General features: G+C 43.2%; 1 protein-coding gene across 1 annotated transcript in view; it reads left to right on the top strand.

Moving 5' to 3' along the window:
• Positions 1 to 1,711: 1,711 nt before the first annotated feature.
• mybpc3 (myosin binding protein C3) overlaps positions 1,712 to 23,246 on the top strand; it is a 59,283-nt gene continuing 37,748 nt past the window's right edge. Inside the window, exons 1-8 of the mRNA XM_076292699.1 lie at positions 1,712 to 1,825; positions 11,606 to 11,875; positions 13,710 to 13,913; positions 14,521 to 14,598; positions 16,321 to 16,469; positions 16,647 to 16,764; positions 17,179 to 17,227; positions 20,200 to 20,259. Coding sequence (XP_076148814.1) covers positions 1,801 to 1,825; positions 11,606 to 11,875; positions 13,710 to 13,913; positions 14,521 to 14,598; positions 16,321 to 16,469; positions 16,647 to 16,764; positions 17,179 to 17,227; positions 20,200 to 20,259 — 953 coding nt within the window. The 5' untranslated portion in view covers positions 1,712 to 1,800. The remainder of the gene's footprint in view (positions 1,826 to 11,605; positions 11,876 to 13,709; positions 13,914 to 14,520; positions 14,599 to 16,320; positions 16,470 to 16,646; positions 16,765 to 17,178; positions 17,228 to 20,199; positions 20,260 to 23,246) is intronic.

Raw genomic sequence — 23,246 nt, 5'->3', positions numbered from 1 at the left:
GGCCTATATGTTTAGATCTCTGAGTATTAGCACTGGAAGCATAACATCCTTCTCCTGTTTTCTGTTATGTATACTGGCATACTTTTGACATGATGTATACTAAGCATTTGACTGATACCATTTTAATAGATACCAGCATAGACTTAGTTGTTGTTTTGCATTATTTGGTATTCTTGGGTGATAAGTTGCATAATACATTATTTATTAGTCAATAAATGTAGGGTCATTGTTTTGAAAACCAGCTGTCATATAATCCTATTCTGCTTTCCACCAAAACTCCCCACCCCTCCTTACGTCACACAAATGAACAAATGATTGACAGGCACCTAGTAATGCCGTCTGGTCTGGAATGTTTGCCTTTTTTGAGTCTATATTATTTGTGTTTTTTTCCATTCATGACATTCATGTCTACTTTTTATATGACATGTAGCAGCATTTAGAGTTAAATCAGTGATATAGTTCTCAGTGACAGAAAAAAACAGCTACAACAATTAGATATGCTATGTAGGTTTAATGTCACACCTCAATACAGGCTTTAAAATATATTTTACATGTGTTAACCTACACATGTAAAAGCACAGCTTTGTATGGTGGCCTGTTAAGGACATCTCAAGTGAAAATGTGAGAGCTGCTTTTAATGGTTCAGCTGGTGATGATCAGCCATCACAATGCGATAATCAAAATTGGCTGACAATCGGAATGGAGCTGACCAAGCCCTGCCACTCATTTGGCCTTGATCTCTGCCAGATCTGGCTGTGATCTGGCCCCTTGGTCTGGTCTTAATCTGCCACTGATCTGGGCATTATCAGGCTTTGTTCTGACCTTGGTGTGGACTTGCTGATTTGTCTTGGTCAGCTGTCGGGTCTCTGTGTGCTCTTCACATCTGGCTGAACTCCAGATGCCCATATCTCGTTGCCTCTAGCGCTCCAGGACTCCTGGAGGGTTCCTGGAAGGGTCTGAGCCTCCTGCTGAGGCAGGAACCGTCTCCCCTCGCCAGTGAGCCCAGCAGGACGTCTTTCAGCCCTTCTGCCCTCTTTCATCAGTACCCATCATCCCCCTCTCTCTCCTCCTCTGTATGCTCTCCCTTGCTCTCTCCTCCTCCTTCATGTGTGCACCCTCCCTCCCTCTCTCTCTCTTCTCCTCCGTGTGCGCGCTCTCTCTCTCTCTCTCTCTCTCTCTCTCTCTCTCTCTCTTTCCTCCATCCATTTTTGCAGCGCTGCTGGGCAGGCTCCTGGCTGGTGGTATTGGGTATTGGGCAAAAGGCACCCAACCAAATTTAACACCCTCCTTCGTCCGCTGAGACACCACCCGACCCCCACCCCCATCAACCCACTTTCATCCAGACTCCCATTCACCCACCTCTACCACTACCACCCTACACCCCCCCCCCAGTCACGTCAGGCAGAGGAGGTGTTCTAGATGGGGGGGGGGGGGGGCAACATAGTTGAAATGTGGACAGGGCAGATGGAGAGTGTCAGGGCTTGGTGAAGGAGAGGGGGGAGGGGCAGATAGGAAGAGAGAGAGAGAGAGAGAGAGAGAGAGAGAGAGAGAGAGAGAGAGAGAGAGAGAGAGAGAAGGAGGGATGGCAGCCACAAATTTGGAGGTGCACTGTGATTATCTCATTGTCAAAAAGAGGGTTGGGTTTCAGAAGTTGGGTGAGAAAGGGAGGGGTGTGTGTGTGTGTTTGTGTGAATGTGTGTGAGTGTGTTTGGGGGGGGGGGGGTATTTATAGGGCAAAAAAAGAGGAGTGGGTGACAGTAGAGTTTGTTTGTCACAACCAGAGGGGAACTTTTATCCAGGATGCCTGAGCCAGCTAAAAAAACAGGTACAGTAGCTGGGGTTTCAGCTGGACAGGTTTGGAGGCACTACTTAGCAGCTCTTCTGATGTCCGGAGAGTAGGATGATACATCAGAGATCAGATGTTACTGTGGAAGGCTGGCTTGCTGTAGGAAATGAGAGGATGACGTCATGAATGTTTATGCTTAGTTTGACCGCATCTCTAACTCCTGGTTAATTAGGGTTTCAAGTTGTCTTTATTGTTGTAGCTCTCTCTTGAGATGAGGTACTAAGGCTGGAAAAACCTCAGTATCATGTTGGGAGTCAGCCATCTCTGTTTGTGTAGTGAGCAGTCCAGTAACGTCATTATTTCCTTCAGGCTTTATCTCCTTTCTTTATTTCCTTTCTTGTTCTATTGTATATAGGTGATATAACTTGTTTTGAATGATGGACAAGTTTAATTTGTTCTCCTGACAACACTTGCAAATAATTCACCTACGACTGGCGCTCTTATCTTTTGAGTCATAATCTTTTATCTGGGCTCAGTCACACTCTGTTCATCATCTCCCAGGAATCTCTGGTCTGTCAAACACTCTGCATGTCCTCGGTTGCACAACCTGGTGCGGTGACTAACGTATCTGTGTGCTTCCTTGATGACGGATCAGAGAAACACTCATCATATTTGTCACCACTAGCAGTCATCCGTCATGCAAGCAACCAGACAAATGCACACAGAATGACCCAGGGCATGGTGTGATTGTCTAAAATAACGCCTGACGGATGTGCTGAAGTTACAGTTGCTTTTGCCTCTCATGGATGACCAAAGATAGTATTTTAGCTCTGTCCACAGTTGCTATGGTCTTTTAAACTAGCTCTTCCGCCTGGCCTAATAATGAAAGGGACAGAATCTTTCTCAGTTGTTGTTAGAGTCACACAGCCATGATCTCCATAAACTACATCTTCATAGTTTAGGCTTTTACATTTTTCCTGCCTCTGTTCCAGTGCTGATTGAAGCCGTGGGGTTTGTTTCAGCCAGGTGTTGGCCCATTGGCATTTAAACAAGAGGTTGTAAATAGCCCGTCAACAGGAGGTCCCTCTGTCATCGCTGCTATCCCAGGTGTTCGCCTCTTAGGTCCAAAGAGACGCTTGAAGCGACATCAAAATTCCCCTCACAAACATGAAAGATAATCCAAAAAGATGTCGAATAGGATGCCTGTAGTGCAAATGGCTTTTCTGCCTCATCTCCCGTGGGGGAGAGGATATGGTGCACACAGGGCGAGATAGTGGCAGAAAGCATCAAGTTACCCTCTGCATCTATCGAGGCTGAGTGCTGCTAGATTAGGTGTGCTAAGACCGCTAGCATTCGAACAATGCTGCACAATTACGAGTGGTGATCCGCTCTAAGCATTTCAGCCTGATCCCTCAATCTGCATTCAGTCGCAGTCTTAGTCTCTGCCAAGTCCAGCACTATCTTCAACTGTAAAACAGAGTCCATTAAAATGCCATTTTTATATTCATATTATCTTTTTATATTCATATATTAATTTTCAGCTCTGCATCTCTGTTCCCTGTAATCTCTACGGCAAAGTTCTGACAGTGGTCTTCTGACTGCAGGCTCTCATCAGGTCATTTCCAGGTTGCTGAGCCCATTTGCAGTTCACATGTGTAAACATACAGATTGATGTAGAGATGAAAAGCCAATCTAACAACAACAACAACAACAACAACACATGCTTACAAACGTAAAGATTGACGTAGTGTTGTGATGAAGCACGCAACAGGTCCAGTACAGTGATGATGCACCTCACATCCAGCCATCTGTGATGTGTTTGTTTGTTTGTTTACATGCTGTGCTTTGTTTTTTTTAGACTTGAGAAAACTGTAAACAGTGGCTTTGTTGTAAAATCATATCATATCATCAACAAGTAACAAAGATTTTCACTCAATCATTGTATCCAATGATTCTTCTTGATTCTGAAAGAGTGAAGGGCCTTTCTTATGTGTCAGATTTTTTTGAAATTGCTCCAAGCAGAACATCTCTGGGCTCTTTTGCTTGCACTATGGTTGGATTCTCAATGGCTTACCGCTGATTCATCCAATGAAAACTAAATGGAAGTTTATCTTGAACAGCTGTTTTTTGATGGGAAGCTTCGAGACACGTCGACAAAGGAGAAACCCAAGGGTTCTTTTTCACATAATTCATCACTTTCTTAAGATTCCACTTGGAATCCTGATGAGAAGCTGTAGATCTGCTTTATGGCCTATGCAGATTTCACAATTTTGTATGTCTTCCACAATGCCACATTACAGGATCATGTAGCCTATCTATCGTAGCCTTCTCGTCGTGTGTGGTAGGCCTAGTGTCAGTGTCATAGACGATTCCAAAAAAATTCTGTCATGCTAGACTTTTGGTTGTGGAGTCATGGAACGTCGCAGACAATATGATTCATAAATCGTTGAATATGTCACATTACAAGGCACGTTCCTTTTTCGGAGTCATTTGTGGCCAAATTGGGCTGAAATTGTGTAATCTGCATAGGTCATTAGATGGTTTCTGGAATCTTAATTACAGATTTCCACTGGACCATCCATCAAGTTATGATAGAACCTGAATAATTGTTATCTTCTCACACCATATGAGACACTGAATATTAACTAGATATTATTGAGGTTATTTATAGTTAGGCTACTTCCTGTTAACCTGACTCTCGCCAGATGAATTTCGTTCCACCTAACTTCGCCTAGCTCCACTCACATCCATCTGGGATCGCTTCCGTTGAGAGTGATTTCAGCACCAGATTGTATGGTAGAGCCAATCAGGACGCAGGGCGGGAGTTTCATAGATGCGACGTAGCGTAGAAGCGACTGTGAGACTGTTCTCAGCGTCATGGGTTGGCTTCGATGTGAGTAGCACGTCAATAGATGACGGACAAGTGGCTTATCCAATCATATGCAAGGATTTTTAATAAAGCCCAGCCTTCTGAAGCACCACTCCAATGGATCGATCCCAAATGGATGAGTGGAGCTAGGCGGAACGAAATTCATCTGGCGAGAGTCAGGTTAACTTCCTATACTGCCCTACAAAGCCAAAAGGCAGTAACTGACCAGAGTGTCAAACTGAGAAAAATGACTTTAAAGTTTTTGTTTTCTCTACACAAATGTATTATAGGTACAGCAATGAAAATCTGGTGACTTGTTGCCCTGATGAAGAAATGTGTGTATATGAAAAAATATTGTGCTCAAAGTTGACCTTTGACCCTTATTTGTCAGATACTGTACTCTGCCTTTGTATTATGTACTAAAAATAAGGAGTCATGCAAAGGCAAATGGCAGTAACTGACATATAATCAATATTTGCTTACCACCATATAGAAGATCATTAACTGAACACCTTCAATAAAGTCTAAATCATGGCATTTGTTTTAGATGACACACATTACTTAGACATTTAGTTGTTGCTATCCAGTGCTGGGAGTGCATTCAGTTGAAGACAATGCGTAGACTAAAGAACTTCAATTTTGTGTGCAGCAAAACCAACAGGGTGACTGCAGATATGTGACACAAGAGTGTACAGTATGAATAAATACAACAACTATCTCTGATAATTAAAAACAATAATTTATTTGAAAGAGAACGCAAAGATATGGAGATAAAAACAAGTGAATTGAAGTTCTTATGACGGTGGGCATAACATAAGCAATGTAATTTCCATTGTTTTGGATGCAATAAACTTGACTTAAATTATGCTGTCACTCCTCCACAAGAAGTGAGAGCCAGAAAGCCCTTCTATTGGGGGGCATAAGAGGACAAAGTTTTTTTACAGTCTTCTATCTTTGTCTCCTCAATGCCCCAGTTACTGCCTTTTGCCTTTGCACAAGTCCTTATTTTTAGTACATAATACAAAGGCAGAGTACAGTATCTGACAAATAAGGGTTAAAGGTCAACTTTGAGCACAAGATTTTTTATATACACACATTTCTTCATCAGGGCAACAAGTCACCAGATTTTCATTGCTCTACCTATACATTTGTGTAGACAAAACAAAAAACTTTGAAGTCATTTTTCTCAGTTTGACACTCTGGTCAGTTACTGCCTTTTGCCTTTGTACGGCAGTATGGTTTTGGGAGTTACTGTGAACACAACCCTCTATTTTTTCGAAAAAACAGTCAAATTGAGTATAGATATTTATAGATATAAATATATTTTATAGATATTTTTGACCAAAAATGCAGTTACTGCCTTTTGCCTTTGTAGGGCAGTATAGCTGTCGATGAACAGCTTTTTATCATGGACTTCTAGAATGATTTTTTATCATGGACTTCTAGAATGACTCAGCATTAACACCCACCAGTAGGTCTGGATGATCTTCACTTTGTTGACATTTTGATTGTTAAGTCACCTGACGGTGCTAGGCTACCCCAAAACATCCCCCAGCGTCCAATCAATATGAATTTAGTATTTAAATCACTGTTCTAATCTGGCCATCTCTTCAGACGGCTGCTAGCCAGGACTGCCGCTGAGGTGAGACCATGCAATCAGAAATCATGTCAGGACCGCTGGTGAAAAATGGGTGAAGGCGGGTGGGGGGATGGGGGTTAGGGGGGGGGGGTTGCTCCTAGATGGCCTGTCGCAGGCGTACCATTCTTCCAATGCTTTCTCCACGACTGAAATAGACCACGGCTAATCCCCCTCACAACTACCTGTGGAGCAGTTCACAGGGGTTGCCCATAGAGAGCTTTTGTTTTGTGAGACACATGTGGGGGCTAAATTTAAGACAAGGCAACATAATCTTTCTACAGAGAGGTCACTCACTTGGATACTCAACGGTGTGTGTGTGTGTGTGTGCTTGTGTGTGCGTGTGTATGTGCGCGCATGTGTGTGTATGTGTGTGTGTGTGTGCGCGCGCATGTGTGTGTGTGTGTGTGTGTGTGTATGTATGTGTGTGTGTGTATGTGTGTGTGTGTATGCGCAATGTTTAGTTAAAGAGGCAAGAATAACTGATGAACAAAAGAGCTGACCCTCACGGAATGGCTAAGTCAAACAGAGAGAAGGGCGAGAGAGTCTGCCAACCGTCTGTCAGACACTGAAAAGCTGCCAGTTTAGGCGCTGATATATATCAGGTCAAAGGTCAAATTCACTCCATGACCTTTAGCCTGCGGTACCTTCACTGGTTACTATATTTCATATCAACGTTAACAGTAGAAAAGTTACAGTGTGTTTTGTGACCCATAGAAGTGTACTTGTATACTGTAGCAGAGAGAGATAGACTGACAGTTTACTCAAATAAGTAATAATGTTATTACCACTTGAAAAGTGTTATTTAACCCGTAAACACTGTTCCGGTCAAATCTGAGTGATTTTCAACTTCCCTAAACCAGATATTGGTAGATATTGCATTTTTCTTCTGATTGACTGAAGGCCTACGTCAGTGGTTCTCAAAGTTTTTCTGTCCCACTTTGGAATGGGGAATGACAGAAAACACTAAATAGTAACATAATTGTTTTTTACATTTTGGTTCCATGTTACATTTCCTGTCTTCGTCCACTGGATCTGCTGTTATTATGTCTGTTTATGACTCCTATGTTTGTGTCTGGCTATTTTGTTTTGAATCTATGATCTTCCGTAAAATCCAATGTTCATCCAGGGTTTGCCAGTTTAAATATTTTGGCGCTGATGTGCGTGGCAAGTGCACTCATGTCAGCGCTGGTGTACACAGGACTTTAAGACCGTATGTTATCCTTCACAATGGACATTTGAACATATACAACTCACTGTGACCACTTCCATTGAATTTTGAATGTTTTATTTAACTTGGTCACACTTCTGGTGTTCCCAGTCAAAAGTGACTGCCGTAGGAAATGAATGGTAATGTTCATCTAGCAGATTGAAGACATCCCCATACACAAACCCTTACACACACACACACCCTTACAACTTGTTCTGAGAATAAGGTGTTGAAGTTCCGATATGTTTTTTACATTTAATGTCCCTTAAGAAATACATTTTCAGTGTCTGGTGATGTTTATTGGTTTTTGTGTTAATATAAGAGCAGTTACAACTGGTCTGGTCAAGTTTGACCAAAAACAGTAAATTATGGGCGGTAGCAACGAACAGTGTTTAAATGTTAAAAGGCATATGCATGGAAACAGAACCTGACAGCAACTGTGGTTAATATTTACATATTCCTGCTGGCCAGAAATAGGCTGTCCATAACTGCCCTCTTTTGTTCTCTTGCGGGTGTATGAAACTCGAGACCAAGCCTGGTGTTGGCTATCTCTGACTCCTCTCTCTATCACTCTCTCTCTCTTTCTCTGTCTTTTCTTTCATGCTGTCTCTCTCTCTGACATGTTTGCAATGTATTAGCCTCTCACACTTTGTTGTCAAAGACACAGCTGTGTATGAAGTAAAGATGGATGCCGAGTGGGATGACATGTTTTATTAGAGTGACATGGCTCCTTTATCAGCCCTCCTCCTGGACAGTCTGCCCATTGTGGATCCCATAACCCCATGGGTATTGCTGATTATAGACCTTTTTCACAGCAGCCATTTTGACATGAAATGGCACGGTAGTTCCACTTCCTGTTCCTGTAATCACAGGTGTTACTAATGACATTAATTAAGTGTCAGATTCAGCCATATTTACTTTAACCAGAGCCCTCGTTAATGTCATTAGCATTATAGGAATATAATTTGGGAAGAAGGAGTGGCAGAGCACAGTGTAGGTACCTAGAGAGGTAGGATATATAGAACATCTAGGCCTTTCCACCAACAGCCAGGTTACAGGCCCATGGTTGTGGTTGTGGCATCTTTAGTATCTAGATAACATCTAGTTATGGTACTAGCTATGTACTAGTTAATGGGCGCAGTGGTAGCATAGTGGTTAAGGAGCTGGGATAGCATGTAGTAGCCTGAAAAGTTGTGGGTTCAATTCCTGTCTTCCACCGTTGTGCCCTTGAGCAAGGCACTTAACCCAAGGGACAATGGCCCTTGTAATATAATTGACATGCAAGCTACTACTTACTATAGATATGATACCAGTCTTCGTGATAATAGGTATTAGGAATGGTGTTATGGACAACTGTGGGGTTTAGTTCTTTATTCAATTTAGTTTAGTTCAAGTCCATTTGATCAATTAATACAGCATCAACTAGATGTACCGCAGGGCGGTACAAAATATGACCGCCGCCCAGTCCAGCACATTTTTTCCACAAAAAGAAATCACGCTGAAAGGCCTATATGATTCTAACTGTCTCACTAAATTGCATTATCCACACTCAATTCTCACTGGTATCTGCTAGACAACAAGTACCAAAACATGATTAGTTCATAGATTTCACATGTAAAATTAATTTTATACAACCCCACCTCCATCTTGCCTGTTCATAATTCTGAGAAATTCTTGATTGTTTGTGTTATGTTTATGTTATGTGTGTGGGTGTGTGTGTGTGTGAGTGTGTGTGTGTGTGTGTGTGTGTGTGTGTGTGTGTGTGTGTGTGCGTGCTTGTGTGTGTGCCTGCGTATGTGCCTGTGCATGCAAGCGTACATATGTCTACTGTGTGAGTATGTGTCATACGTATGATTACTGTGAATGTATGTGTGTGTGTGTGTGTGTATCAGTTTGTGCACATGTGTGCACATGAAATGGGTTAACATTTGGGTACATTTAGTGACGTACACCAACAAGGATTCCCGGGACACTGAAAGACCGGGGTACACAAAACTTGGTGGGCATGTACCCCCACATGGATAGCATGGAACCGTCATTTTTCGTTTTGATCTGTAGCCCCCCCGCTGGACTGGACCCCCCGAAAGGAGGGTAGGCCAGACACAGTTCTCTGTGAATATCTTGAGAACTGTAGGGCCTAGGATGACCATTTTTTTCCGTATGTTTGCCTCCAGGGGTCATGTTAACCCATTTCATGTGCACACATGTGCACAAACAGATATACACACACACACACATACATTCACAGTAATCATACGTATGACACATACTCACACAGTAGACATATGTACGCTTGCATGCACAGACACATACGCAGGCACACACACAAGCACGCACACACACACAAGCACACACACACACACACACACACATAACATAAACATAACACAAACAATCAAGAATTTCTCAGAATTATGAACAGGCAAGATGGAGGTGGGGTTGTATAAAATGAATTTTACATGTGAAAATCTATGAACTAATCATGTTTTGGTACTTGTTGTCTAGCAGATACCAGTGAGAATTGAGTGTGGATAATGCAATTTAGTGAGACAGTTAGAATCATATAGGCCTTTCAGCGTGATTTCTTTTTGTGGAAAAAATATGCTGGACTGGGCGGCGGTCATATTTTGTACCGCTCTGCGGTACATCTAGTTTTATTGTAAGGCCCCCCATGAACGAAAGTACACAAAACTTGGCATGCATTCGGAGGGTGTCATAATGATCCTACACTTTTAATTTTGTGCAGTTTTGACCTTGTCAGCCAGAGATATTGTGATGAAAACACCTAATTTTTTGCTTTTTAATTTTTAACTAGGTGGCGCTATACATGAAATAAGTGGTAATGGGATGGGTTGACATGCCCCCTTAAGACCAACATACATAAAAAGGTGGACCTCCTAGGCCCTACGGTTCTCGAGATATTCACAGAAAACTGTCTCCGTCCACCTACAGGCCAGTTGGTGTATAGTAACATAAATTAATTTATTGTGTGGCCCCCCATGAACGGAATTCCACAAAACTTGGCGTGCATACAGAGGGTGTCATAATGATCCTACACTTCCAATTTCGTGCAGTTTTGACCAAAGATTCTAGAACAGAGCTCTGTTCTAGAATCTTTGGTTTTGACTATGTTAGGTCACAGATACCTTCAATTACAACACCTAATTTTTACTTTTTTGTGTTTAACTAGGTGGCGCTATACATGAAATGAGTGGTTATGGAATGGGTTGACATGGCCCCTTGAGATCAACATACAAAAAAAAATGGTCCTCCTAAACCCTACGGTTTTCGAGATATTCACAGAAAACTGTGTCTGCCCTACCCTCCTTTCGGGGGGTCCAGTCCAGCGGGGGGGCTACAGATCAAAACGAAAAATGATGGTTCCATGCTGTTACATGCCCACCAAGTTTCGTGTACCCCGGTCTTTCAGTGTCCCGGGAATCATTGACGGAAATTTGGGCATGCGAAAAAAAAAAAAAAAAAAAAGAAAGAAAAAAATCTGACTAAACCTACAGTATATGACCGCCGCTTCGCTGCGCATAATAACAATTGAGATTGCCTTGAAATTGGCCTGAACCATTGAGCAAGTACTTGGACAACAAGGGTGAGGGAAACTCCCTTTTAACCTTGAGCAGAACCACTAACAAGGATTTGGGACCAAAAATTGATATTCAACACATTTAGATCGTATTGAACCAACCTTTTTTCAGTTGTACATTTTCCAATTTAAAACATCTGTGACATTAACATTTGAATGTAATGCATTTCTGGTAATCCTTTAAATGCAGTCTTCATTTAAACTATAATGTTGATGATTAACATATTATGACAGGCATAATAATGGTGTAATGACATGATGTGTTAGAGAGCACTACCGGTACTACTGTATGTGGGGGTGGTACAGTAGATGTTTTGCTGTCATGAAAATGCTTTATGTGGATAATTGTGTCCAGTTTATAGGGACATTTATTTTTATTTTCCAAACAAACAACCCTGAGGCAGGCTGCAGTGAGCCTATTCCCTCTGTGTTAGCCTCTCGTGAGGCCTTCTGACACGCCCTGGCAGGATCTCATCCCTGGTGCTGACCCACTCTGTTCCCCTTAGTGTCGGCCTTCACTAAGAAACCCAAGACCTACATAGGCGTGCTCGGCGTCGCCGCCATCTTCGAGGCCGAGACCGAGAAGCCCGACGCCAAAGTGCGCTGGCAGAAGGACGGCAAAGACCTCGCCACCAGCGACAAGTATGAGATCAAGGCAGAGACCGGCAAGCACTCGCTGACCATAAAAGATGTGGCCATGGAGGACGCAGGGGGTTACTGTGTGATCGCGGCAGCGTCAAAGGTCAAATTTGAACTAAAGATAAAGGAACCGGAAGGTGGGTTCGGGTCAGAGTGAGCCGCCCTGACCTCTCACTTGTGACCCTCAGTGGAGTGCTCACGGATATTCTGACCAATCACTTCACCTCGGCGCTGTTCCACTTCACAGGGTGTGATGACGGTTTCACTTTTTGACTGTTTAACCAATCACTGATTGCCACTGTCTGTTTCAGCCAATCACGTGACTTACTCCATCTGTCATCACCTGCTTTAACCAATCACAGCACAGCACTGTGGTACTTTTCCTTCTGGCTTCTCTCACCAGACAGATACCGTACTTGTGTAATTGCAGAAATATGTCAGAGTTAGGTCTGGAGATAAAATGGCCGCCAGTGTTGAAGTCTGTCTGAGAATGATTCTGGGGGCTACTGATAGGCCATTGCTTTTCCAGGCCTTACAAAAAAGGATTATAGGAATCTTATAGTATTTTGGGACAAAATATTTAGTAATCTTATAGGAATACTATAGATACATACTACACACTATAGAAGTACTATAAGACTATAGGAACACTAGAAGTATTATACACTACCACCACAGTATTACTAATAGCTCTTTTTCGTAAGGGTTATTTTGGGGCTACTGATGGGTAGGCCGTCGCTCTCCCGGTGTTGGTGACCTTCACCCCGGCATGGTGAGCGGATGTTTCCTGGTCGGAAGCCTTGGCTGAGCCTCAGAGCCAGGGGACCTGCCAGCGACGGAGGCTGACAGCCGATAAAGCCTGTCGGCATGGCGATGAGATAAACCAGCGTAAACAAGGGCAGCATTCTCTCTGGGGGCCATGGCAGGAGATAAAGCACAGCAGCACACGAGGGCAGGCGGGCGGTCAGACAGGCATTAGGCCGGACACTGCTGCTCGGTTTTTATTGGGGCAGGTCCCTCCATTAACCTGCACCAGGAGAGCCATTAAAGGATTTATGGTGAGTGTGTGAGGCACAAGGCTAGAATCCAAACTAGCGGTCAGCTTTGTGGATATTAAATTAGCCATGGACACAGCAGGCTCACCAGAGGGGACATGGGACTGGAGCTACTCAAGTTACGATACACCCCAGCTGGGATAATGTGAATCCCAGGGGGCAGTGAGCGATAGTTTCACTCTACACCACACTTCAATCACATCACACCCAAAAAGCTGCTTTATGTTGCTTGATAATTGCTATCACTTCACTGTTCACATTGTCAGAGCATTTGCTGCACCACTTTGCACTGTTTCTCATATAGCAAACACTGACAAATGATTTTTGTTTCTTGATATTTCACTCAGTGGGCTAACGCTTGCAATGGGCTTTGTCCCACCTGAAGGTCAGATTTCTTATCAAACACCACGGTGGTCCTCTGCCTTAGAAAGGGCTAACCCTGTGTTTCTGACACATTACATGACCCCATTATTGAAACCGTTCTGGTGAAAACAATCCAAATTTGAATGCTGAATCAGAATGTTAAAGTGCTTGTGTCCCAACAAACACCAACAGTTGGGTCAGTGTGCACCATCAGTCTGTCTGTTGGTGTTTATTGGATGGAGTTGAGTTTGACCTGTCCTAAAGTCATTCTTTTCAATTACTGTCTGGGCAGTGCAGAGCTGGAATTTGGTTTACTGAACAGTAGACAGTGTTCTGTCAAAGATCCTTAATTACAATCAAAGATCCGTTTCAACCTTTTTATACAGTCTATGTTGGTTTCAACCCTCTCTGGTTCTGTCTGGCTCATGCTAACATTCCAGAGCTGACAGGAACATTCTGAGGCAGTGTTCTGACTGGAACATTCTAACATTCCAGTTCTGACACTAACATTCCGTGGCAGTGTTCTGACTGGAACGTTCCATTTGTTGTCCAGTGTTGAAGAAGGTGGCTGCCCCTGCTCCAGACCCAGCTGCTGCTCCCGCTGCTGATGCTGCCCCTCCCCCAGCAGATGCCCCGGCTGATGGGGCAGCTCCAGAGCCAGCTGCCCCCACGGAGGCTCCAGCTGCTCCTGAATCTGCCCCCCCAACTGCCCCTGCCCCAGAGACCAACGGCCACGGCCCGGACCCCATTACTGACCGTGAGTTACCGCTGGGAGTTTACTCACAACAAACAGACATGGCAAATAACAATAAGATCTAAACATGAATACATGAATTGGAGATTAGGGCCCTAGATGCAGAATAGTGTTTAGCAGATAATTTTGTCCAAAGTAACTTCCAAAAACATTAAGATTGGCAAAAAAACATTTATAGTTATATTAAGATTGGCCAAAACATTTATGGTTATTTAAAAATATAGTTGACAGCAACAAGGTATATGATAACTGACACCTAGACATTTAGAGACATCTGGAATGCATTCATTATGAGAAATCCAGACACATCTGGAGTGCATGCATGAAAATCCCCCTCAGTGTATTTCAGATTAATGATCAAACACCTATTTCCCTGCTTGTCGCACTCTTTCTCTCATGACCTGTCTTTGTGTCCTGTCTGTCTGCCTGTCTCTCTGCCTCTCTGTCCGTCTGTGCTTCTGTCTCGGTTTGTCCTGTGTCTCTGTCTCTGTCTCTCTGTGTCGCTGTCTGTCTCTCTCTGTCTTTCTGCCTCTCTGTCTGTCGGTCTCTCTGTCTATCTCTCTCACTCTCTGTCTGTCTGTCGTTCTCTCTGTCTGTCCGTCCCCCTCAGGGCGAGGATCTGTGGACACTCGGCAAGACCTTACTGGGCTGTTCACAGAGAAGCCTCAGAGTGCGGATGTCACACTGGGTGAGTCACAGTCAAGCCACTCCTGGAGGGGTCATAGGTCATAGGTCACACATGGGGGTCATTGATAATGCTGAGCAAAGAGTCCTGAGCACATAATTCCGTTTGGACGGAAGCACGCACACCGGTTTCACGCCTGATGTAGCCAGCCTTGTTGTTATAGTATATATATATATAAAGTATGTATATATACTTTTTTGATCCCGTGAGGGAAATTTGGTCTCTGCATTTAACCCAATCGGTGAATTAGTGAAACACAAACAGCACACAATGAACACACAGTGAGGTGAAGCACACACTAATCCCGATGCAGTGAGCTGCCTGCTACAATGGCGGCGCTCGGGGAGCAGTGAGAGGTTAGGTGCCTTGCTCAAGGGCACTTCAGCCGCGGCCCATTGGTCGGGGCTCGAACCGGCAAACCTCCGGTTGCAAGTCCAGAGTGCTAACCAGTGGGCCACGGCTGCCCAACACGGCTTGCAGCGTATGCTTTGGGAACGTTCTGCTTCAGCCACTTTTTCAGTGTAGCTTGGCACTGTAAGAGCTGGTGTTTATTACAAGTATGTTGGTAAGGGCTTGTGTAAGAGAGACAGCGACAGGGGCGCCTCTGTGGGGTGTGTGTGTGTGTGTGGGGGGGGTTAGGATGATTCTAAGGGCCCAGCACTGAATGGGGGCCCCCAGAGAGCGCCCCCCCCCCCCCCCCCGATAATATATAATATATAATATAATATTATTGTCTATCATAGGGCCAACACTTTCTAGCAGCGCCCCTGGACTGCAATATAGAGTGTATTCAACATGTGTCTCGTTATTCAACATTCTTACTAGATACAGTACATCTGTGAAATGATGTATGACGTTTATGTAAAACCTGCTATAGGCTCCTAGTTTGTGCTTATATGCAGTTCAATGAAGAAAGTGGACAAAGAGAGGACAGAAGAGAGGAATAAGATGTTATTGTGTTTCAGTTTTTTTCAGTTGCTATGCCGGATTTCTCAGATCAGAATTGACATTCTCAAAACTGTTTGTTCAGACTCCATATCATCTCATCACTTGTGCACATCATTAAAGCACTTTCTCCCCATCATGAACACATAGCAATGCTTTTGTACATCCATGCAACTTCAATTGCAACAAATTGGCCTTATTTTATCTTTGTCTGTCAATAGATTAAAAAAAAAACATATCCACTGTCTTGCAATCATCCAATCAACCCTTTCCACACACAATAATGTGTAATTTTGTAGTTTTGAAATAGAAGATAGTGTTGCCTTGCACATTGTTCATTAGAAAATACTTACAGAGTAAACTGTCACATTGACAACAAGACAAAACAGTGACTATTTTGACATAAACAATGGTGCCAGTCATTTTGATTGCAGTTTAATTGCAGATTACAGTTTAATTGGTATAAATATTTGCTTTTGATGCATAAACAAAGTATTTTGAGAAATGCACTAACTGTTGTGCAAATGTTCATAATGATATGAGAAATGCACCAAAGTGACTGAGAAAAACTGTAATAGAACACATAATCACACAGTATATAATATTCTTAAATCCTATATTACACCCACTTGCACGTGGTAAATATATAAAAAGTATTGGCTGTTGGATGAAACTAAAATTGTCATACTAAGAAGTGAACTTTGCTTTCTGGCCATAACATCGAAGCAACATTCTCCAAAATATGTGTATCTGTGGTTTTTATTGTCCTTACCTGTCCAGGTGAGAACATCACGTTTGTGGCCAAGGTGAACGCTGCCTCCCTCCTGAAGAAACCCACGGTCAAGTGGATCAAAGGGAAATGGATGGACTTGGCCAGCAAGTCCGGCAAACACCTGCAGCTCAAGGAGCTCTACGACCGCAACACAAAGGTGTGTGTGTGTGTGTGTGTGTGTGTGAGAGAGAGAGAGAGAGAGAGAGAGACAGAAAGAGAGATGGAGGGAATGTTGGGGTGTGACAGTGTATTATGTGGATGATGATGTAATTCAGTAAAGCAGAAGAGTCATCTAGTGAATGTTATTTATACGGTAAATATGCTATTCTTGCAGGTGTATACTTTTGAGATGCAGGTCATCGCTGCCAAACCCAGCTTTGCCGGAAGCTACAGGTGTGAGGTGACATCAAGAGACAAGTTTGACAGCTGCAACTTCGACTTGACTGTACATGGTAAGCACATCTTCTAGGAATAAATCAGGAAAACAAAACTCAACTATAGCAAGAATCATATCAGCAAATGTAATGACTCTTACCATTCAACTATAGCAAGAATCAGATCAGCAAATGTAATGAGTCCTACCATTAAACTATAGCAAGAATCAGATCAGCAAATGTAATGAGTCTTGCCATTCAACTATAGCAAGAATCAGATTAGCAAATGTTTGTTGGTTGACTTGCAGAGCAGACGAACAGGGGAAGCATTACATGTGACATCCTTTGAGAAGAAAAACGTAATTCGCCATTAACCATTATTCAGCTTTCCGCTTACTGAAATCAATTGGCACAAACATAAGTTTTCTGCATCAGTTGTGGCGTGATGAATTGTACGTGTGATTTCCTGATTCCACCTGTTTGCTTCTCCAGAGGCTCGGGCAGCGGAGGAGTTTGATATCCGTGCCGCCTTCAGACGCACGTAAGTTTGTAAATCCTTATTGAGAGGCACAAGGAAAGCTGATATGTCATGTGATGATGGCTTTTCAGAGCTCAGAGCACTTGCTACTGTTTTTCCATGACGACTGTTCCAGTACGGTTTACAGCAGCTAGTACACTCTGATTACTGTGCGGAGTGGGGAAAAACAAGATAGAAAGACAGTGTGTGTGTGTGTGTGTGACCTTGTGAGAGCTTGTGTGAGAGTGTGCGTGTGTGTGTGAGAGAGAGAGAGAAAGAGAGAGGATGTAAGTGATTGAAAATGGAAAAAAGTGAACAGGGAATATAGAGAGTTGTGAAAGACAGTTAGTTCACAGGTGTACTTTTCTCACTGAAGGTGAAAGACAGTCAGGGGCGTCGGACTTGGGGTAAAACCAGCACTGATTACTAGGGCCCCACCCTTTTCTCACTGAAGGTGAGGAGGTCTGTTGCTGCCTGAATGTCTGGGCTTATCTGATGTATTTCTCTAACATCTGCTGAATTTGTTTCCACGGTCTTTCTGAGGTTACAACAGGGCTTCTAAATTCATAATCAATATTAAAGATATGCGACTGTTTAGAAATCCATCTGTGTGTTTCCATAATGGATTGTAACGTTGTGGAACTTGTGAAACTTTATCAGGAGTACAAGTGCAGCAGGGAAAAAGAAGGCTGGAGTTGGAAGGTACTGAGGCAGTTTGTTGCAACGTCAGGGAGCATTTTACACATCCAGAGGTCTATGGGTCTCCGCTGTGGCGTCTGTTCGGCCTCTTCTCTCTCCCCGCCCTCTCATCCCTCCCTCCCTCCCTCCCTCTTGCCTTACTCTCTTTCATCCTCTCTTTATATCTTTGCAACTTTTCATTCATTATTTTCATTAATTTTCATCCATCCATCAATTCATTCATTCATTCATCCACTCATTCATTCATTCCTCCTCCTGTCTCTCTTGATTATTGCTTTCTTTCTTGTCTATAATCTTCAGGTCTTTCTCTTTCTCTCTCCTACTCTGGGTGAACAGACCCAGATGACCTCAGATACATGTGACTATGTTCCTCTTCGCTGGTTTTCTCGGACAAGGCACTGCAGCAGCACTGAGAGAGACTGGCTCTGAGATTGTTTTTTTTAAAAAAAGTCAGAGACATTTAACAAAGAGAATGAATGCCTCAGTCTGACGCACAACTACCCTTTGAAGATATTCCAGGAAAACAATTGAAGTTGAAGTTCTATTGAACGATTGAAGTTGTTCTGACCTTGATTCAAAACATCAGTGTGAGCCCCTCAGAGCTTACAAGAAAGCTTCAATCATCATCAGTTTCAACTCTCATTACTATCAAACTATAGTAATGTATCATAACACTATCACATTACTATTACTATGACTTATTATGAATTACAAATACATTTTAGTTGTGTGTGTGCACACAGTATCTACAGTATGGATGTTGTTCTCCTGTTAAAGCTCAGAGCCCTGTTCTCTGAGAGCTGCTCGTGCCTTTGACGGAAACGGTGAAGCCTGTCTGCACAAACACAGTCCTAGCGGTGTGAGTGTTAGTGCGAGCCCTCAGGCCCACTGGTCATGTATCAGGTGGCGTTCACACTGACACGCTTTTATCACTTCAAACTACGCATTCAAATTCAAACTGCGTTTTGGAAGTGACAAAAGCGTGTCAGTTGGGAATGGACCCTTAAGACAGTGCTTCTCACCCCACGCCATTCTGCGGGACCTCTAGACACACCCTCCATATGACTAAGCTGTTGGTAAAGGTACACAATCACTGTAGTCGCAGTGCACAGTGCACCTTTCGCTCTTTAGACATTGACATTGGGGGATGCTGGAGGTGGTGCACTATGACTGACTCAAACACTCTTAACTTCATACCATGGGCCTTAGAGGGTGTGTTCATTTGCACATGACTTTCCAAAGACAAATAAACTTGACCACCACTAAGTAGACAGCACATAATATGGAGAGGAGATTAGTACACCCCCCCTCCCAACACACACACTTACAGTACACCATCATGCAATTATTTCACTATGCCTTTAAAAATAACTTTTAAAAGAGGGAAAACATTTTGTCTGCTCTTGTCCTTGGTGTGGATTTCAAAGAGTCTTAGTCCGAGTCTTGGTATGTGCCTTGCTGCTGGAACATCCAGACTCTGATTGATAGGTGAACACCAAAGACTGACCTTCATCCAGTATGGTGATAATACTAGCTACCCCATAAACAGGACCAGTGTAAACCTTTCAAAGGAGGGCATTTTAAGTCTCTTACATTCAGTAGACAGAATGTCCACTCTGACTTAACTTGTGGAGTTATGTTACTTGACTGTGTTCGTTATCGGCACAACAGCACATCCTGATGGATTTAGGTATTTTATTAGAAGTATATGATCTTCAGGAGACAGCCGAAAAACATATGCTGGAAAGTATGTGATTAAGGTCCAATCTTTCTTATGAACATTCTTTGGTATGTGTACATCTACACATAGAGAGGTTCTTACATGTGTTTAGTTGAAACACTGATATTTTATTGCTAAATTCTTTTTAGGCACAATTAATCAATGTCAGAGTGGTCTGTGAGGTAATAATATGTCAGTGTGTTGTATATTGTCCTGGTATTGTATATGGTGGATGTTAGTAAGCTTTTATATCAATCTGCTAATTCCTGCAAAGTGTTGTGGTGTGTGTATGTGTGTGTGTGTATCTTTGTGTGTGTGTGTACATGTGCATCTGTGTGTGTGTGTGTGCGTCTGCGTCTGTGTGTGTGTGTGTGTGTGTCTGCGTCTGTGTGTGTGTGTGTGTGTGTGCGCGCGCCTGTGTGCGCATGTGTGTGTGTGTGTGTGTGTGTGTGTGTGTGTGTGTGTGTGTGTGTGTGCGTGTGTGTGTGTGTGTGCGCGTGTGTGTGTGTGTGTGTTTTCAGCACCATGAGTGTGTGTGTTGACAGTGTGTGCTCTGGATGACGTGTCTCCCCTGCAGTAGCGTTGATGGGAGTGAGGAAGCTGGAGAACTGGACTTCAGCTCAATCCTCAAGAAAAGGTCAGTCCCACCCTGCCATTTACAATGTGGGCATAACATAGACTATATATATATACACACACACACACACACACACACACACACACACACACACACACACACACACACACATAGCCTACGAAGCCTTCATATTAAACATATGCTTAACATATGAGCGTAGTGAAGCATATCATGCAAATGTATCTCTGTTTCATGTTGTTCGTGGTGACCTGCTAATGTTGAATGAAATGTGTTATGACATGAATACATCATAAAACATTTATTATGAGAATTCCTATCCTTGAATGTATTTAATTGGATGTTGTTTAGGATGTATGACTCATAAGCGGGGAAATTAAATAAAGCTAATCTTGAAGATGGTTTTGTTATCCATGCTGTATGATAACTTTTCCATACTGACCAGTTATTCATGTGAAGTATGATATGAAACTTTTCATAATGAGACATGTGACAAACATGTGACATTGAATGAGAATGACCTCTGGCCCCCTGTTTACTTGCTGTTTACTTCCTGAATTCCTTCCTCCTCCTTGGACTGCTGTGGACATCACAGAAAGTAAGTGGCTGAGTTCAGGCTGCAGGCTCACACAGGCATTACTGCATGGTGACCTGAGGCACAGATAGCAGCAGATACTGGAACAGATGTGAGCCACATCAGGGCCACATCAAGGCTGCATCAGGGCCGTAACAAGGCTGCATCATGGCCATATCAGGGCCGCGTCAAGGCCGTAACAGTGCCACACCAAGGCCGTAACAGTGCCACATCAGGGCCGCATCAAGGCCGTAATAGTGCCACATCAAGGCCACATCAAGGCTGAATCAGGGCCGTAACAAGGCTGCATCATGGCCACATCAGGGCCGCATCAAGGCCGTAACAGTGCCACATCAGGACCACATCAAGGCCGTAACAAGGCTGCATCATGGCCATATCAGGGCCGCATCAAGGCCGTAACAGTGCCACATCAGGGCCGCATCAAGGCCGTAACAAGGCTGCATCATGGTCATATCAGGGCCGCATCAAGGCCGTAACAGTGCCACATCAGGACCACATCAAGGCCGTAACAAGGCTGCATCATGGCCATATCAGGGCCGCATCAAGGCCGTAACAGTGCCACATCAGGACCACATCAGGGGCACAACTGGCCTGGTGTTGACCAGATGTTGGCTCAGGTCTGGGCCACATGTTCCAGAGTCTGATGCGATCTGTGGCTGACCCCCCCCCCTCACATGTACTAATGTAGTGTGTGTTACTGCTGCAAATACAAAATCTGACACTGATTGGATGGGGATGTAGGCAAAACTTATTTTTATATTTTAAATATTTCAGAATTTTATATTCTGAATATTTCCATCCCACCCAAAGCATTTTGACTATATCATTATTCTATGGTGGGAGAGTCTGGTGTTCCTGAGTTTTAGTTTATGAGTTTAATCTCCTGTGTTAGTGGACAAAGCTTCTTTGTTTGTATCCTTGAAAGCCTTTTTACTCCCACATTGAAATTGGGGTAATCTGATACAAAACCAATAGCCAAAGAACCTCGCTTGAACAGTGTTTTATACAGAAAAAAACATTCCAAGGTTTTGTACAGAGAACCCTTATATTAATGATTATTTGGATTCAGTGTTCTTTGCCTCATCTCTCTCTGTGTGTGTGTGTGTGTGTTCACACACTGACCTGTCTGAGGAGAAAACCAAAACTCCTCATTAGGAAAGGTCATTCACCTGACTGCAGTGACTCATACATCACCTTCACCACCTCACTCAGTGCCATTGTGTGTGTGTGTGTGTGTGTGTATGTGTGTGTGTATGTGTGTGTGTCTGTGTGTGTATTTTCCCTACTTTATATTCACCTCCTGAAGTATTTGAGCACAGTGAGGCCAATGTCTTATTTTCTACTCAGCTCACTTGATGTGCATTATTAATTTCCACAGACTCGTTGAATTTAAGGCCACCTACTCCACTATGATCCACTGAAAATGATCTTTTGCTTACGTGGGCTTTAGCACCAGTTAACTTATATTATTAGCTAATGATGATAATTATGAAAATTGTTTATTTGTCATTAAAGCTTCTGCACTGCTATATAAGGCTAAATTAGTGTCATACAGTTTCTGTTGTTGTAATTGCCAGGCTGATCATATGCATTGTTAACAAGTGCTTGTAGATTAAACCTGATGTTTTGATGTGCTCTTTTAAAATTTATGTCATGTGTGTGTTTGTGCCTGTGTATGCAAAGTATATGTTTGTCTATATTTTATATGTGTGTATGTTTGTGTGTATGTATCTGTACTGTATGCATGTGTACTTATGTATATATAGTGTACACATAGTGTATGGTGTATAGTGTATGTTTGTGTGTGTGTACGTGTACGTGTTTGTGTGTGCGTGTGTCTGTGTACGTGTTTGTTTGTGCGTGTGTGTGTACGTGTTTGTGTGTACATGTACGTGTGTATGCATTTCTCTGAAGGTGTGTATTAACGCATTGCGGTCTGTCTTGCCCTGCTTGTGGCTTCTGCATCTGTATGAGAGCAGCAGTTTTGTAAAAGCTTCGCCGCGGTAAGAGTTCTCCCTCCTCTGCTTTCCTCCCGATGTGTGTGATGTGTGGCGTAGAGTTGTGTGGTTGAATTAAAATTTAAACTGTGAAAATGCCAAATGTCCAGCTAGGCTGTTTAGCCTTCAGATGTCTTCAGAAAATAGGACATGTCCAGCTAGGCTGTTTAGCCTTCAGATGTCTTCAGAAAATAGGACATGTTCAGACAGCCCTGTGTGTGGCACATCCACTTACTCACTTCCTTCCTATAGTGTCCTAAGTACCAGTCACCTTTAGATGGTGTTTATTCACCATATAGGCTAGTGCACTGTGTAGTGAATTACTAGATGCTCTGAACACAGGACTGCCCTGTATCAGGAATGATCGGGCTTAGTCATCATGTGCACCTGTACTGTATATCACCTGTATATTACCTGTGTACCCGCACTGTATATCG

The sequence above is a fragment of the Alosa pseudoharengus genome, unplaced genomic scaffold (assembly GCF_046254945.1).
Source record: "Alosa pseudoharengus isolate Yale_2024_CS ecotype anadromous, Long Island Sound unplaced genomic scaffold, YU_APseudo_1.1 YU_APseudo_1.1_scf_19, whole genome shotgun sequence".
NCBI lineage: Eukaryota > Metazoa > Chordata > Actinopteri > Clupeiformes > Clupeidae > Alosa > Alosa pseudoharengus.
Note: the sequence above shows the minus strand (reverse complement) of the source record. Positions and strands in the feature narration are given on the sequence as shown.